This window comes from Heloderma suspectum, chromosome 5 (assembly GCF_057233095.1).
Source record: "Heloderma suspectum isolate Gila_16-S chromosome 5, 16-S_ref, whole genome shotgun sequence".
Classification (NCBI taxonomy): domain Eukaryota; kingdom Metazoa; phylum Chordata; class Lepidosauria; order Squamata; family Helodermatidae; genus Heloderma; species Heloderma suspectum.
This window is the reverse complement of record NC_139462.1, coordinates 120,607,266-120,624,483: the sequence shown is the minus strand read 5'-3', so window position 1 is coordinate 120,624,483 and position 17,218 is coordinate 120,607,266. Positions and strand designations below refer to the sequence as shown.

The 17,218-nt window shown below is 44.1% G+C and overlaps 1 protein-coding gene across 3 annotated transcripts in view; it reads left to right on the top strand.

Moving 5' to 3' along the window:
- The window catches only part of FOXJ2 (forkhead box J2), a 67,323-nt gene extending 50,105 nt beyond the window's left edge, over positions 1-17,218 (top strand). For 2 of the 3 annotated variants that reach the window (XM_084859859.1, XM_084859860.1), the window contains 10 exons: positions 910-1,262; positions 3,053-3,127; positions 3,863-3,931; positions 4,993-5,133; positions 5,425-5,623; positions 6,687-6,986; positions 8,583-8,684; positions 8,873-9,073; positions 10,818-10,916; positions 14,654-17,218. In XM_084859859.1, the coding sequence (XP_084715985.1) occupies positions 930-1,262; positions 3,053-3,127; positions 3,863-3,931; positions 4,993-5,133; positions 5,425-5,623; positions 6,687-6,986; positions 8,583-8,684; positions 8,873-9,073; positions 10,818-10,916; positions 14,654-14,733 (1,599 nt within the window). In that variant the 5' untranslated portion in view covers positions 910-929 and the 3' untranslated portion in view covers positions 14,734-17,218. The remainder of the gene's footprint in view (positions 1-909; positions 1,263-3,052; positions 3,128-3,862; positions 3,932-4,992; positions 5,134-5,424; positions 5,624-6,686; positions 6,987-8,582; positions 8,685-8,872; positions 9,074-10,817; positions 10,917-14,653) is intronic. The other variant, XM_084859861.1, reaches the window with a different exon arrangement.

Here is a 17,218-nt window from a genome sequence, read left to right as displayed (position 1 = left end):
AGCAACACTGGAATGAAGAGAAAGAAAAATTGTCCAGTGTGCTGGTTCCCTGTATGCCCATCCTTAATCTCACAAACTGTCATGGGTGCTGGTTGTAAAAAGACCCTATACAAGAACATTTTGAAGCATACAAAATATATAAGGTGCAACAAAGAGATGCAAGGCTGGGTTGTAAGAATGATCCAGTATAATAAATAAGTAAATCTCTTATTTCAGCTTTTCCCAAACTGGTGCCCTCCAGATGTTTTGGTCATCAGCTCCCATCAGCTCCAGCCAGCATGGCCAATGGTCAGGAATCCTGGGATTTGTAGTCTAAAACATCTGGAGGGCACCAGTTGGAGAATGCTTTTTTAGTGTTCAGATTTGCACCATTGTTTGGAAATATATGAAATTTCAATGGGAAACTTGATTTAAATCAGTGATTTAAATTGGCCTTTTTTTCTTGGTGATTTAAACTGGTGATTTATATCAATCCACCTTGACTTGATGACTGCTGAACTCTAATTGCCTACCTGCCCTCATATACCTATTTCATTAATTTGTGACCTAAAAGAGAGGGAAAAGGAACCAACTTTTACATAGCTTCCCTTTCTTGTTGCCTAGAGAGGATTCTTACCCTCCATTGGTGATGAGCGGAGTGGATATTTGGAAGCCTGTTCAAACTCCTACGCCAGGCTCAGATAGTTGTCTTCTCCGTTTCCTCACCCTTTCTAGGTTCTACGCATACCCATGCAAATGCAATAATATTTCTGATGCTGGAAACAGTTTCTGAAACTGAGCTCTTGGTATCTTTAGAAATACAGCATTTGTTTTGGCCGTACTACATCTTTTGCTTGTGGGAGTGAAGAGCCATATGGTTTGATCATGTTTCAACAGTCCTATCAATGTCTATTCCTTTCTCCACAATAGATACCTTTGCCTTCAGCACCATGGCCTCTGACCTGGAAAGCAGCCTCACTTCCATTGATTGGCTCCCACAGCTCACCCTTCGAGCCACCATTGAGAAATTAGGGGGTGCTTCTCAATCAGGCCCCCCAGGGGCTGGTCGAAAGTGCCCTCCAGGCTCGCCCACTGATCCCAATGCCACCTTGAGCAAGGATGATGCTGCAGTTCACCAGGATGGGAAGCCCCGCTACAGCTATGCCACGCTGATCACTTACGCGATCAACTCTTCACCTGCCAAGAAGATGACCCTCAGTGAGATCTATCGCTGGATTTGTGACAACTTTCCTTACTACAAGAATGCTGGCATTGGGTGGAAGGTAAGAATCCCCAAGTCTAGAGACCCAGCTTCTGCCCCTCTGAGAACTCATTAACATTATCCATAGGGATTTACTTTTTTATTGGTATGACCATGCTATCAATGTACACAGTGCTTTACAGAATGACATAAAAAGTAGACAGAAACCGTTCCCAATGAGCTTATATTCTAAATTTTGAGCAGAGCTGGGATACTGAGATGGAGGTGAATCATTTTCCATATGGGCATTTTGAAGTCCAAATTTAATCTCATGTATATCTCTTATATGCTACAAGCTGTAGATTCATGCCACAGACTTTCAGAGGTCCAAATGTTTCTATGGTTGTAGTGGCCAACCTTTCTGGCAAGTGCACCACAAATCAAGTCAAAAGTATGTGTAATTTCTGCCATAGCAAATATGCAACCAGAATGTGTGTTCAATCTGTACACATTTTCCCCTGTATGGATATAATTCTTTATTTTATTGATCTGATTTTATAGCCCATCCTATCCTAAAGGCTCTGGTTAGGGTAACACTGTGTTATCACAGGAACCGTGGTAGAACAATTCAAGTCTCGCCTTGCCCTTCTCATGCATGAATATACTTATGGGGAACCAGCCATCTGATACAGCTGCCATGAGCACACTGGTGTGCCTGTGAGAAATGGTGGCATTTTATACATGGTTGATGATGCTGGCAATAGCTCAGTAGTTCATGTGGTAACTTTGCAAGAAGCATATTTAATGTGTGCAGGAGGGAAAGTGAAAGCACAAACTGAAGTAAGTCCCATGGGTGGATGTATGAATCAGTCCTGAGTCATGTAGTTAGAGAACTGAGGAAGTATATAAGCATAGATGCAGGATAGAGATATTACAGCAGCCTGTCAGGATTGGAGTCTAGGTTTGTGACAGGCTGCAACGGAGCCTGATTCTGGCAAAGTTAGATTTGGAGGGAGAAGATATAGTAAAAAGATGGGCTGGCTTGCTACCAGTTTGGACAGATGAGAACCAAAGGGCTGGAGTCAGAGACCTAGTCAGAAGGTGGGCTGGTGGTCAGGTACCAGGATTGGGCAGACAAAAACCAAAGGCAGGAACATAGTTAAAGACAGCCCAGAGGTCAGGGACAAGGTGAGGCAGTCTGTTCTGTTACTTCATCTGTGGAGTTACCCAGTCTGCAGAATGGAGCCAAGCAGGCCCCTGTTGCTTCCTCAACTCAGCTGCAATTCCAGCCTGTGTCACCCTTAAAGGGGTGCTGTAGCATAGAAGAGATTAACCCTAAGAGATTAGTCCCAACACAGGGAGTAAGGCACTTGGGCTCTACTGTCTCAATCCCTGCTTCGACACCCTCTGATGCCTTACACAGTTGCTTTCCATGGATTTGTAGCTGTGGAATGTTGTGTCAAGCAATGGCCCCAAGAGAGGCTTGTGTCTTTTTTTCTGTTCAAAAATCCCCAGTGAATAGGTAAGAAATGCCAGAGCAGCAACCTGGCAGTGAGGCTGGAATGTGATTTAGATTGGAAGCCTGGCTGCTGTTTCTCCAATGGGTGTGTGGGTATGTGTGTCTGATTTGGCGGGGAAGTAGGGACCGGTGGGGGGAGACTGTTTAACTTCACTTTTGCGTGCCTGCCTCTTTACCTCAGCACTCCCACTCCTGATTTTCCCCACTTAATGTATCTACATGTCAATGTATAACTATATCTGGGAAACCTGACTGAGGGAACAGCTGCAATGTCAGAGTCGAGGAGGTTGTAGGCAAACGGGTCAGCAGCCTTCTTGTCTGCTATGTATAATTTTTCCCCTGTCTCTCCCTAGAACTCGATTCGTCACAATCTGTCTCTGAATAAATGCTTTAGAAAAGTGCCTCGCCCCCGGGATGACCCTGGAAAGGTGAGGGATCTAGCTAGGTTTGGCCAGCCTGTTCAGGGGGCTTTCTGTCAAGTTGGAATTGTCCTTCAGTTCTGCTTTTGGAAAAATGGGATGAAATGAATGAACAGATAAACTGCTGGAATAAATGCTCAAAGAAGCCAGAAGTTCTGCTCCTCCTGCCCCATATTAGAGCAAATTTTTGGAATACTGTACAGGTTTGTGGGAAAATAAAGCATCCATAGTTTGATCATGTATATCTATCAGTATAAGACTAATGAAATCTGGTGTGAGTTAAATAACATGGCACTCTTCAGTAAGTGCACAATTGTAAAACCTAAGGGAAAGAAGTGGGACTTCATATCCTAGTCTTAATGAATGTGCGAATGACCCCAGAGGTGTTCTGCAATGTGGGGGGAAATGGGTCATATTTCTTGAGGTTTTACTGGATTCTGCAGTGGTCATTCTATTTCATGTATATACATCAGAATTGCTATTCTTGTCCAACCTGTTCTTCTTGAGTTTATGGGAGATTGAAAGATTATTAGGATTATGACATCACAAAAAAGAAATCAAAGAAGATGTTGCAAGAGTACATAACTGCAATGCAGAAAGGGCATGTCATGTACAGCAAGTACAACTGATAGCTGTGCAATCAGCATGCTCTTTGGCATTCTGGATTGCGCTCCTGCTATTGCTAGCCCTGATATGAAGGGTTAATTTTAAACTCCTGTCACGAGTAGATTTTCTTCTTTCCAGGGCTCTTACTGGACAATAGATACTTGTCCTGATATCTCCCGGAAGAGGCGGCATCAACCAGATGATGATGTGAGTGTGACTGCCCCATCCTTCCCTCAAGGTCCAAAGCATGTGAGAGAGAAGGTGGCCAGTGATTGCAAAAAGGCTTGAATGCGTCACGCTTCTACAGAAGAAACATGTGGCACAGAAGGAACATAAAATGTGGCATTGGGAACAGAAGAGTAAAACAGACACTTGACAGAGAAGAATGCCTTGCACTTATAATAGCAATAACTATGATAAAAACAGTAAATACCTGTCAAAGTGTTCAGCCATGCCATAGTGCTCCCCCTTAGTGAAAGTAGGGCTACAGCATTTAGGTTGCAACCTTATGCACCCTTATCTTGGAGTAAGCCCCATTGAACATAGTGGGACTAGCTCTGGAGTAAATATGCATAGGATCATGCTGTTAATTTATTCATTGGTTAGATTAATCAATATAAAAACTTTTAATCAGTAAAAGGTTGACACTGATTGGGCAGCAGATAGACATATATATATAGATATAAAATTTTTGGTACAAGTGCTTATTTAAAACTGTAGATGGCAAGTGCTATCTTAAAAGAGGCATTTCCACCTTTGCTCTCACATGGGAGGCAATGCCTCTTCTAAGATAATGTCAGTTCTGACACATGTGCATAATCTAAAACCAAAGTACTTCTTGCTTCAAAATACTGTTTTTAACCCATATTGAACTTAACTGATCAACTGATGAATCAACTAAAATTTATATGATTAAAATTATAATTTCTTTAATTGGCCTGCAGACCCTATTGAAAGTTTATTCATTATACATTACACGACAGGTCTCCAGAAGTTATCTCAGTGGTTGAGTCTTGGCTGGTGATCTTAAACAAGCTCACCAGAACTGACTTGGTGTTCGTCCATCAGACATGGAGTTTGGATTTCCCTCTTGCTTTAGCATGTTGTGGGTCAGGTGATTGGCCCTTTGAATGCTAGACATGCCCCTCTCCACCCTGAACCCTGTTTCTGTGTTGAATGTATAGCTGACTTCTTCTCTGCAGCTTTATTTCTCCATCCATCCATCCATCCATCCCTTATGCCCATGCCTTGCTTTTCCATATGTTCAGTTATCGCAAGATTCTCCAGACCAAGAAGCAAGCAAAAGCCCGCGGTGCCCTGTCCCTGTTGGTGCAGAAGCATCACTGTCCCCTGAATCCACCCAACAGCTGTCACTGCAAAGCACACCGCCTATTGGCAATTATACTCAGGTACGTGGAGATGGGCTTGGTAGTACCAATCAACCAGGAATGGGAAGAAACAGAAGGGCAAGTTCAGTGAGGGTAGTTTGAAAGAGGGAGGCACAAAAGAGGTGTAGGAGATTACAGAGCAAAAAACCCACTGAGGGTGAAGGATGGCTAAGTCAGCTTTGGCACAATGAAGTGCCTTGTATGTGGGCCAAAGCTAATAGCTGTGAAGTGGGGAGACTACATAAAAAGAAATCCCTAGTGCTGAAAGGTCAAGTGTTCTAAAGTTTATTTAATTGTCCTGTTTGTCCTCAGCAGAGCGCGGGGCCTGTGGATGTAGCTGCAACAGTGGCAGGTGGGCAGGGCCGTGAAGGGACAGATGTGCCACCTCCACACTACAGCACCAGCAATGATTTGAAATTCTCTTATTCTGAGATCAACTTCCAGGACCTGAGCTGGTCCTTCCGAACTCTCTATAAATCCATGCTTGAGAAATCCTCTTCTTCCCAGCATGGTGAGTAATAGTGCCAGGCATGAGCGGAAAGGATGGAGTGGGTAGAGGGGTATTTGCACCAGAGATAATGATTGTAGCCATCAGCTTCTGTCACTTGTTAAGAAGGGCCCCATTGTATACCTGCTATGACCCTGATGGCTAGCTGGCCTGTGGGCAGCATCTGGTCACTCCTTCGGCTTTTTTCAGCCCCTTCCCATGCCACATTTTGAGTTTGAGGTACTGCGAAGGGGTATCTGGCATGCCCTTTTGGCCTGGGCAGCGCTGCGTTGAGATTGGCCAGGCCAAAAGCTGCATGGGAGAAAGCAGCACCAGCTTTGTGCTTGGCAGGCACTGGGAGATGAGACTTTGCCTTAGAGGGCTGTGTTTGACACAGAGGCCTCATGGATGACCGGATTTCCTCCCAGCTTCTTCAGCCTTGGGTCCTGGACTCTCTCTGGCTGAGCTTCATGGCCAAAATGAGTCAAAATGAGTCCTACCTGTAAACAGTTATCTCTCACCCACCCTGGTCAACTGAAGAAGTTGGCGTGCTCTTCTCAACTGAAATGCTTATTTTGTAAATTGAATCATGAATTAAAAATTGCTACATAATCAGGGGTGCTACCATTTTCCAGGTTGTGTGCTTAAAGGGGGAGTCTTTAGCTGGACTCTTGGATTAGGGACATACTTATACATCAGGAAAAAAATGATAGACCCATGACTAGATTAGACAAAGTACTAGAAATAGGTTGCAGACAGATAATATTATTTGTTTCCCAACTCTAGAGTACTTTGGATTCTATGATTCAATTGCAACCACTGGAGGGCACCATCTCATGAAAATTGTCTTCTGTCCAACTTCCATGCAGAAAAAGGCTGAGAACCTGTGGGTCTAAGCTGCTGTTGAGACTGAGAGGGGCAAATTAATGAAAGTATTGCTGGAAACATGGTCATTGCTTTGATAACAGAAGGGCTTATAATCTTGCTTTATAACTTTGGGGACTGTAGAGGATAGTAGCCTCAGTACTAAGGAAGAACAGATATGGGACTAGTCATTTTCATATTTTCCCCTTCATCCTCCCTCCAGATTTCTCTTCCCTCCTGGGTGACATGCAGCCCTCCAACCACAATTACTATATGTACCAGCAACAGCAGGTGCCCTCCTCAGTGGGAGCAGCACCCCCACTCCACACTCCGACCTCAGAAGGCTGTCCATCTCAAGGTAGCAAGCAGCAAGGCGGTGACAGCTATGGTCCCCCACCTGTGATGTCCATTCACCCTTCTCCAATGCAGCATGGAGGATATCACCAGCATCAGCAGCACCATCCGCACTCCCATTCACAGCAGCAGCAACAGTCACAGGCTTCCATCAATAATGCTAGCTTTGGTGAGTTACATAGTGGAGAAGCAGTGGCAGGAATGAAGTAAACGAAGGAAGAATGGACTGGGTCAGATATTACGCTGCTAGTCTCGGGTTTAGGAGCTTTTCATCTGTTTCTTCTAACACTGGGTTCCTGTGCAACTTGAGCAAGGCCAGGGCCACTTCTCATGTTACTTTTTAATGTATATGCAGCAAAAGTCTTGTGGCACCTTGAAGACTAACACATTTATTTCATGGACTACAGCCCACCTGGATGCACTTCAGGAGCCTTGACCAGGCGTCTTCTGTCTGCTGCCAAAATACACAAGCCTGGCAATCCTGGGTGCCCCACTGTTTCTGGCATCGAAGTGGGCTGTAGTTTTCATATTTTCATAAACACTGATGCCATAATACATTTGTTAGTCTTTAAGGCGCCATAAGACTCATTGTCATTCTTGCTGCAACATACTAACAAGGCTGCCCCTCTGGAAATGTTAACGTGTAAATGTGAAAAACACATTTGCAAACATGTATCATTCAGGAAGCCAGAACTGGTTTCAGCTCTCTCTCAGGGTACAGTTGGTGGCAAACCTAGGTTTACTCTGTGTAGTGTTTGAAATGGCCCAGAGCCCCTCTGCATTACGAGTGCTCTCCGTGCTTCCCTAGGTGGAATATCAGGTGATGAAGTACAATGACGATGATGGTGGTCTCTTAGAAGTCTCCAAGTTAGGCTCAGCCATGACGATGATGGCTGTCTCTTAGAAGTCTCCAAGGTCGGCTAAACCAGGCTGTTTAAGAAAGCCAAGGCAACAATTCTACTAGGATGGCCTATTTACAGTACTGCCCATCCACTAAAGGGAAATCAGGAGAGTGTTGTGGTTTCTGCTCTTGCTCTTAGAAAAGAGGTCTCTATCTCAGTCAATTTTGACTATCCCATGTAGACGTAATCCCATATGGAGTATTGGAATACATTCTGTATAAGGCTGCCCCTGAATACAGTTCGGAAGGTGCAGTTAGTGCAGGACGCAGCAGCCACAGTTCTGACCGGCACCGCTCATATGGATCCTATCTCAGCAGTCTTAAAAGAACTTGGGATCTAAGTACATGAAGGAGCATCTCCTCCCATACCAACCTGCCTGGACTCTTAAGGTCAAGCTGGTACTCTTCTCCAAATACCACCTCCATCAGAGTTGAAGTTTGTTACCAGGAGAGAGGGATCTTTCAGTAGTGTTGGCCTGGTTATGGAATGCCTTCCCCACGGAGGTATGCCTGCCACCAGCTTTGCTGTTTTTTAGGCCCCAGGCAAAAAAGATTTTTATTTGCTCAGGTATTTTAAGCTCTCTGACTTTTAATTACACTTTCATCAGCTTGTTGTATAAATTTTGTTTTTATTTCTTTTAAAAAAAATTTTAAACCATCACTAATAAGAGGTGGAGTATACATATTTTAAGTAGGGAGAGGAGTGGCTGGGTACAGTGAACCAACAGTGTCTTGAAAAGAGGGGCTGTTCTTCAATTCAGGATTTCGATGAGAAATATGAGGGATGTATTCATCTTCAGATGTAAGATATGGGAAAGAAGGATAGCGTGCCCTTTTGACTGTTTTGTGTCCCCCATTTCCCAGCATTTCCCCCTGATTGGTGCTCCAACATGGATTCCCTAAAAGAAAGTTTCAAGATGGTGAATCGACTCAACTGGTCTAGCATTGAACACTCCCAGTTCTCAGGTGCGTTATGTTATGTTCCTTCCTTAAACTCTTCACTCTCTGTCACTTAGACGGCACGTTGTAGAGGGGGAAAAGGGGCCCTCCATATGCTTATAGGGGGAAACAGATGTAGAGAAGGAGCTCTTGGGCAGGAGTAGAGAGCAGTGATACCTAGTTTCTTACCTCTCTCTTTCTCTGGACCCCTGCAGAGTTGATGGAGAGCCTCCGCCAGGCTGAGCGTAAGAACTGGACCCTAGATCAGCATCACATTGCCAACCTCTGTGACTCCCTCAATCACTTTCTCACCCAGACCGGTCAGCTCCCTCACCTGGGAGGCCCACAGCAGCCTCCCCGAATCTCCGAGTCCTGTGCCATGAATAGTGGCAAACAAGAGCAGCCCATGAACCAAGGTACTCAGCAGGGCAATCTGGAAGGGGACCTGCCATGCCAGGGCAGTGGGTGAGACAGAACCAAAACAGTACAGTCACACCCTGTTCTGTGGCATCATTGCTAAGGATGAGGCTCAACCCTCAGCCTTTGGGCAAATATTGGATTTTTGTCACATCTAGTCTCTATCCCTGAGATTTCACCTAACCTTGGTCTCTTGCCTGGTCTGTTAGTATGCTGGAGGAAGGGATGGAGTAGCATAGTTAGGTATTCCAGGGCCACTGCAACCTTCAGTGTTTCTGGACATGTTTGAGGGCCAGACTGTATATTTGGCCTGAACCAAAGATAGCAGCAAGTGCCACTACCAGGAAAGAGCTTTTTCCATCTAAGATATGCACAGGATTATGCAGGATGGGTTGCTAAGCATGTTGAAGTGTTTACCAGCTACAGAACCTGTTGCAGGTGCATGTCTGTGCACGGACACAAACACTGTGTTTTTACAGAGAGATTAAAATGTATCTCAAGATTGTGTACATGTATGTTTCTCTTTCCAAAGACTAAGATCTGAAGCAGTTTGTAAGCCAGGCTCAGCCTTTCCCTGTCTATTATTCTGTTTAGAGTGAAAGACTCGGGGAAAATTAATCAGGGAACTGATTACTACTTCTCAGTGACACACAACAGATTTAATCCAAGTCAAAAGAAACTATTCTGCTCATAGCCTATTCACAATTCATCCATGATACTCCTAAAGATATGAAAGAAGGGTTTATGTGGAAAGAAAGGGTCAGAAGAATGCACAGAGTGCATTCGGAGTCATTGGCTAGGATTATCTGAGGATTTTGAGGGTGTCCTGGCCCTCTTACTTCCATGAGATTGCATGGTATGAATTATTCTGTAATTCAGCCATTTCCATAAAGTCTACAGTTATCTGTAATATCAGACGAAATACTGGGCTGCACATCATGGCAGTGATAGAGCACTGGTGACAGACTGTCCAAAAAGGTTGAATGTTTAGCACCTTGACTTCAAATTGGATCCCACCTTGCTTACTCTAGAATAGGATATGAATAGCACCAGTTCATAAATAGTCACTCCTCTGTTCCCCTATGGCAAGTAGGAAATGCCTCCAGGCAACCAGGTGAAGAATTTATTGTAAGCTGGAAGAGAATTGATACATTTTTTTTTCTTCCAGGCAGTTGATGTGGCAAAAAATAACTTTACATTGGTGTGTGGCAACAGGCATGCTAGTAAAAAATGGTTTGTGGGTTAGTAATGTTTGTGGACTTTCTTGCAAGGCTGGATTAGTACATTTTTGAAAGACTAATAAGACAAGAAGAGTTAATACAGTAAATTTATATCAATTTATAGCCATAGTACTCATATAGTGATGGTAGGGAGATGGATGAGTTCACCTCTGGAGAGGAAACAATTTGCAGTGAAAAACAGCTCTGTGTGGGGTTGGGGTTTTTTTGGCAGAAGATGAAAGCTGTATGTATATTTTACGAGGTTTTATTCTTCTTTTGATTAAGAAAGTTGCTAATAACTGGATTTTCATATGTATATATGGGGAAGAAGCAACTGACCAGAATACTTTAACTTAAAAGAAACTGTCCCTGATTATCTAGATCCAAGGTGATGCTATAAAACTATAGAAAGGCCTGGGAGGGCGTATCAGATGTCACTGATCCCACCTTAGTATTCCACATTTCCAGGCTGCAAGCAGGAAGCTGGGGCTATTGATGGTTATTTTCCCCTTTTATCTGCTAGTGAATTCTTACGGTCAGCCACAGCCTCCCCATCTCTACTCTGGGCCATCTCCAATGTACCAGATTTCCACCCAGGACTCACCAGGGTATAATCGTCCAGGTAAGGACATAGTGTTGAGGTACCTTTTGAACACTAAATGTTGAGGAGTTGCTGCAATAATTGTCTGGGGCCTGACTAGCAAAAATCAGCCAAGCCATCTGTTTCCCCAAACACATACAGACTACTTCTAGGGCACTATTGCATTAGGTGGTCAGATACTCCTTTCTCTATCTTGTGCACACATGCTAGGGTTGGTGCCTGCTCTTTGAGCAGAGACGTGCTGGAAAGAAAATTCCTGATGCTGGAGTTCAGTGGATATGTGTTTCTCCAAAGCTGCTTTTGACGGTAGTGCCCAGGTGTTTGCTAAAGGAACCTGCCTTGGAGAAGAGCTGGTAGTTTTCCATACATCCATGTCCACTGAAATTTGAAGAACGTGACAGCTGCTGGTACAAAAATGTAAACAATCTCAACTTTTCAAGTCTCTATTCCTCGTGGTTGAAGATATTTATTATTACATTTATATTCTGGCTTTTTTCCTCTTGCAAGGAACCCAAGGTGACTTACATAGTCTTCCGTGCCATTTCATCCTCACAACAACCCTGTGAGGTAGGTTAGGCTGAGAGTCAGTGAGTGTCTCAAAGTCACCCAGTGAGCTTCATGGCCAAGTGGGGACTAGAACCCGGATCTCCAGAGACCGAGAGCCTTTCTACAGGAGGCTTTTATTGTATGCTCATGATTGCTCACTCGCAGTACTTTGTGGGTCCTTTGCACAACGTCGTCATACTCCAGGGCCTCTCCCATGCTTTGCAACCATTATCACTTTTTTTTTTAAGATCGAGGAAAGTGCAATATTTTTCTAAATTGGTTATAGCTTGTGATTGCGCAGTTCGACTATACCACAGCGCCATCTAGTGGCTGTATGATGAAACATATAAAGAGGCACAGAAAGAAACCCCATGGAAAAAAGCATGTGTTAATCCCACAAAGAAACCGGAAGCAAAAGCCCCAGTGAAGGTGCCGGATAAAAGCTTCATGTACAAATGCTTCCAGACCAACACTCTAACCACTATACCACACTGGCTCCCAATATGAGTTTGAAGCCTGTCTTTGTAAAAAGTTACAGGATTCAGGCAGTGGAGCCTTTGTGCTGTGCTACGTGACCACTAGTGATCATCCCCTAACCTTGAGCCCTTTTTGCTGTTCCCTTATCCATACCTTTCCTTTGGATACTGTGCTTCTGAAGCATTGCTCTTGCATGATTAGCTGGAATCAGAACTGTAACTGTGTTTCTGCATGGCATTGAATATAGCATTTTATCCCCATTACAATTATGTAATGCGCTGTTCCCAAGAAGAAAAAGGGGGTGGGTATGACTGACTGAATATTGCAGCCTTAACGCAAGATCCCACGTTCACTCAGAAGTAAATCCCATTTGGTCTCATGTGGTGCAAATGCAGTTGGAGCACTTCCAGGTGAGATTTTATGGTGGAGTCGCCCTGCCTCATTCCACCCTGTAGAGTTTTACTGGGGTTGGGGGGAGACGTTATTGTCTTCCACTGGTAGCCCTCACATGTTTTCCCATTGCTGCTTCTGTTGTTTTTACCACAGAAAATCCGTTAAGTAAGAAAAGACAGAATATTTTCACCGTGCCTTCTGACTGTTACCGCTAGGACCCCTTCATCTGGAAGCACCCTTGCTCCCTAGAACAGGGCTGGGCAACTTAGGGCTCACTAGAACTTTTGGCTTACAACTCCCATCAGCCTAGCCCTTCTTGCCAGTGATAAGGGATGATGGGAGTTGTAGGCTAAAACATTGGAGGGCCACAAGTTGCCCACCCCTGTTCTAGGAAGTGCTTAGGACTGCAGCCTTCTCCCAGCCACCAGCATTGAAATCTGAATTAAGCTGGACTTCAGAGTGCTATTTTTGCATAACGTTTTGAAATGTTGTAAGGTGCATAGAGCCTTATCAAGAGGAGATGACATGGAGTGAGGAAAGCTAGAAATTCAAATAAACACATACTCCAGGTGGATTTATCTACCTAGGAAAGGTCCTCAGGGTTTGAATCTGAAAGAGTCTGCTTAGCCCTGTCTCTTCTTCCCCATCCTTTTGGGGAGGATCTCTTGCAGCAGTGCTGGAATGATCAGCTCCATCCTACAAGAGGCAGCAGCTGCAGCAAAGTATACAGCATGAATTGCTTCCTTTCTTAGCTGTCCTTTGCATATTTTAGAATTCTGGTGTTTTTTAACTGTGATTTTGCTGTTGTGCAATGTGAATGTGGATTTTAAACATGATTGCAGCACTTAGGCTATAAATAACAGGGATGGGGAAGCTGTGTTCTATCGGTCACTGCCTCCAGACTGGAGGAGCCCCCCCAGCCCTGGCTTGAAAGCTGTAGAAGGATGGGGGAATGTTTGACTGATGCTGAGCTGTCTACAGCTTGAGTTGGGGGACTTGACTGAGCTATGGAGAAGACTGCAAAGTAAGACGTCTCCCTATTTCCAAGCTTCTCCATGGCTCTGTGCATGCCAGGTTCCCCTTACACTTCTCCATCCTCCCAAGAAACCTTTTCAAATCTCTCTGCAGCTCAGACTGCTACACTGTCATCCCAGATTACCCTCCCACCCCACACTCTGGGCAGTTCCGCTCCCTCTTAATTACTCAGCATTGTTTTAAAAACAAAATACAGCAGCACAGTGGAACTAAAAGAAATAGGTACATCAGAGGTGTGGAATGTTTTTAATTTCCACATTTGTGCTAAACTGTTTGAAAGTAAACAGGCTGTTTTAAAAGTAGTGGAGGAAGCAAAAGGACTAGTTTCAGAACATAATGGCAAGCAGAAAATGGCAGGACAAGCAATGCAAAAAGGCAGGTTTTCACCAGCCATGCCACAGAGCACTCTTCCCACCGGTTGGATCAATAGCACTTTACCTATCTATATGGAACAGGCTAGTGCTGCCTTTGCATTAACAATAAGAAAAATAGCCAAAGATTAGGTCTGAGTAAAGAAGGAATGGAATGATCCCTCCGCCCCGAGATCAGCAAGCTAACAACGATGTCCTAGGGATGCCCTGTAAAATATTGAACAAAGGATAGAAATTCCAGAGAAAAGGGCAATTGTGGAAGCACTTTTCATCCTGTCCCCCATAGGGCACCTACCCTGAGTAAGCCTGGAGAACAGAGCCCACTCCTACTCCTCTCCTTTGCAATTTTCCCACCTCTTCTCTTGCTCATGTTGGAATATAGCCAAGAGATACTGGAATTTTTTATATTTGATAACACACGGGCAAGTACTGTATTAATTTACTAGTTTTTCTGAATGCAGAAGTTGAATTGTATTTTCTTGTACAGAATTTAGTACAAGAATTTATCTTTCCTGGCCTCAGCATTTCTCTGCTTCAGCCAAAGACTGTGTCTGTGCTATGGGTCCTCTTGTGAAAATGAATACAACAGCATATAAAATCGTCACTTGAATGAGTTTATATCTAATAACACCCTCTCTTTACTGTTAAGCTATTTTAAAGTGCTAAAAAAATTTCAAAATCTGTGCGATCAGAAAAATAATACATGGTTATGCAAGTGAATAATGATGAAAGGTACGCTTCATTAATGTTATTTTTGGAGTAGAATCTTCATTTCTTGTTCCAGAATGTGGGATGTTTGTGGAGGAAAATATGCTATCTTCCTAGACTTCGAGCAGAAAGAAAACTTAATGATATACAATAGTTTAAATTATTATCAATAATTCAACATAAAACACTGCTCATTTCCTGTTTTCTTCCTTTCTACAATGTATTCAGGTCATCATCTGGTTCCGCGGCCACCTCCAGGTGCCAATGAGGAAATCCCTGATGATTTCAACTGGGATTTGATCACCTAGCAAGTTATAGACTTGATAGCACATCCCTCATGTAGGGTATGGGAAGGGGAGCTCAGGGTTTGAGTCACATGACCAGTACCCTTGGCCTCTTTCCTTGCCTGTATATAGATATATATTCTCTACTTCCGCCAGAGAAGCTGCCGCAAGATGCTGCCGAAGATAATCCTTCCTTGCGCTCCCTGTTTTACCTTCTTTTCTTCTTCTTCATTATTATTATTATTATTATTATTATTATTATTATTACTATCATCATCAATAATTGTACACAGCCCTTCTGCTTCATCTACCAGCTTCGGATTTTATGTATTTACTGGCACCCTATGTGGGATGGAGGGTAGGAAGACTGTTACTGGTTGCCATGAGAAGACCTCAGAAGGAGGAATTCTTGAGGGCATCCTTCTCTTCCTCCATCACTTGCGTTTAACAATCCCTGTTTCCCGTCAAGGTGGCCAGTGACTCTGTTTTATTGGCTGCAAGAGTGAGAGAGCCCTGTGGATCTTGAGAGTCTGTAATAATTATGTTCTTTCTTAAATGTTGTAAAGGGGGTGGGATGGGGAGGGAGGGCTTAGACTGGTGTTGAAGGGAAGTCTGCGAACTTTCTCATGCCAGCAAGGGGCACCATGAAACGGAAAGGAATAACAAGTGCAGAGAATGCGAGGCTTTTCACTGTGGAGGTTAATGAGAATTGGGGTTTGACAGAAAGAGAGAGGCTCTGTGTGAAAAGCAAGGAATTATTTTTACCTTGTAGTTAGGCGTTTGCTGCTGGTAGGGACTGAGTGTCTGAGAAAGACAAAGGGGGCCTTTACCTTTTTTTCTACACTGCCTTTTTCAATCACTGCCATTTTGCACTTGCCCCCTCTGCAGATGAAGAAAGCTTGACAGGTCTGGTGTGTATCCGCATCATGTGGGTCGGGTACCAAGATCAAACCAGATTCCTCAGGGCTTGTCACATCACCATTTTTTCCCTGTTGCCTTATCTCCTAATGCAGCAGGGCTCTTATTTGAATATGCAAATAAGACATACAAATCAAGAAGTATTCCTCTCCCCTGCTAGGTTTTGTTTTTTAACTTCTGAATTTTCCTTCCCCTCATTTCTCTGGAAAGTGCTGAGGTTTGTAATGCAAGAGCGGAAGCCAAGGGTGTCTTCTCTGCCTTATATAAATAAGCAATTGATGCTTCCTGTTTTTTGGATGAACTAAGTTGAAAGGAGGAACAGAATTTGGTGTGTGGAGATTTAAAACTCCCATTGAGATAAGTGGCACCTAGCTGCAGACTGTCTATGGAGGGAATACTGAAAGTGCAGAGCTGGGAAGGAGAGTTGCAAGGTTCCTTCCAACTCAGGTGGGGCCAGGAAGGGCAGAAGTTCAACTGAATGGCAGTCCTTAGAACACAAGGGAGGGCAACAGTACCAGCGCAGGATTGAATTTTGAGCTGGATTTGTCTGGGTGGCCCCTCCTCACCGCTTTGTTTTCAGTTTCTAGTGTGGCTCTCTTTTGCCAGACCTCTTGTTAATCTGCATGCCCTTCCAACTGCAAGCCTGCTTTGTGTGTGTGGGGGGGAAACCAAGTTGGAAGCAAAAACATCATGGGAATATGTTGTGCCAGGGGTGGGAAGTTTCTGTAGCGTTGCTTTAACTCGCTGTTTCATTGGATTTTGGAGGGAGGGACTTTTTTGGTTGTGCGGGGAAGGGGTCATCATTGTGTGTTCTGAGAGGAGTGGAGAATCCCTGAGCCGAATTCATGGAGGAGTTTTAATGGTTGTCTGCACTGTCCAAAGATAAGAATGATGTGACCAGGAGGTCCTTGTTGGTGAGAGTCTGTGGAAGATAACATGACGTCCCCTCCAGATGCCAGTCAGTGCTGTTTCTGAGATTAAAATCCACAGAAGGGTCACTTGGCCTTTCAGAGAATATGGGGGGTGGGATGGGGGAGAGAAGAGATCACTCCTTTAGGTATTCAAAGCTCTTCATTCACATAGTCAGTTGCGCCTTGTTTGCATATGTAAATATATGCCAGTCAGTGTGCAAATTAGCCTCATCCTCCCTTTGCCTCTGAATTAGCTGCATCATTCTTGAGTGGGGTTAGTATTGGATTGGACACATGGAGTCATAGACTCAGCACTGGAATTCTGCACTGTGAGCAGCGGACACAGCCTGTCCAGGAAAAAGGGTCAGCACAGAGGGCTGGCCGGCCAGCCTGCCTGCCTGCCTGCCTGTCTGCCTGCCAAGGAGAGGAATCCCTCATCTGCCCACCTGCCGCAGTGCGACCCACAATGCTTTATGTCAAGAAGATGGGAGAGGGGCGTGGCCTCACAAATTTATTTTTGTGCATGCTTTCTTAATTAAAAAAGTGAATGTTTATGGTTTAACCTTTTTGGCGACCCTGTTTTATTTTGTTTGTTGCAGCTCATTGGATGAAATGTTTGACTTGGATAAGTGGTAAACACATTTTTGTTCCTATCTAAACAAAGCCTGCAGTTTTAATGC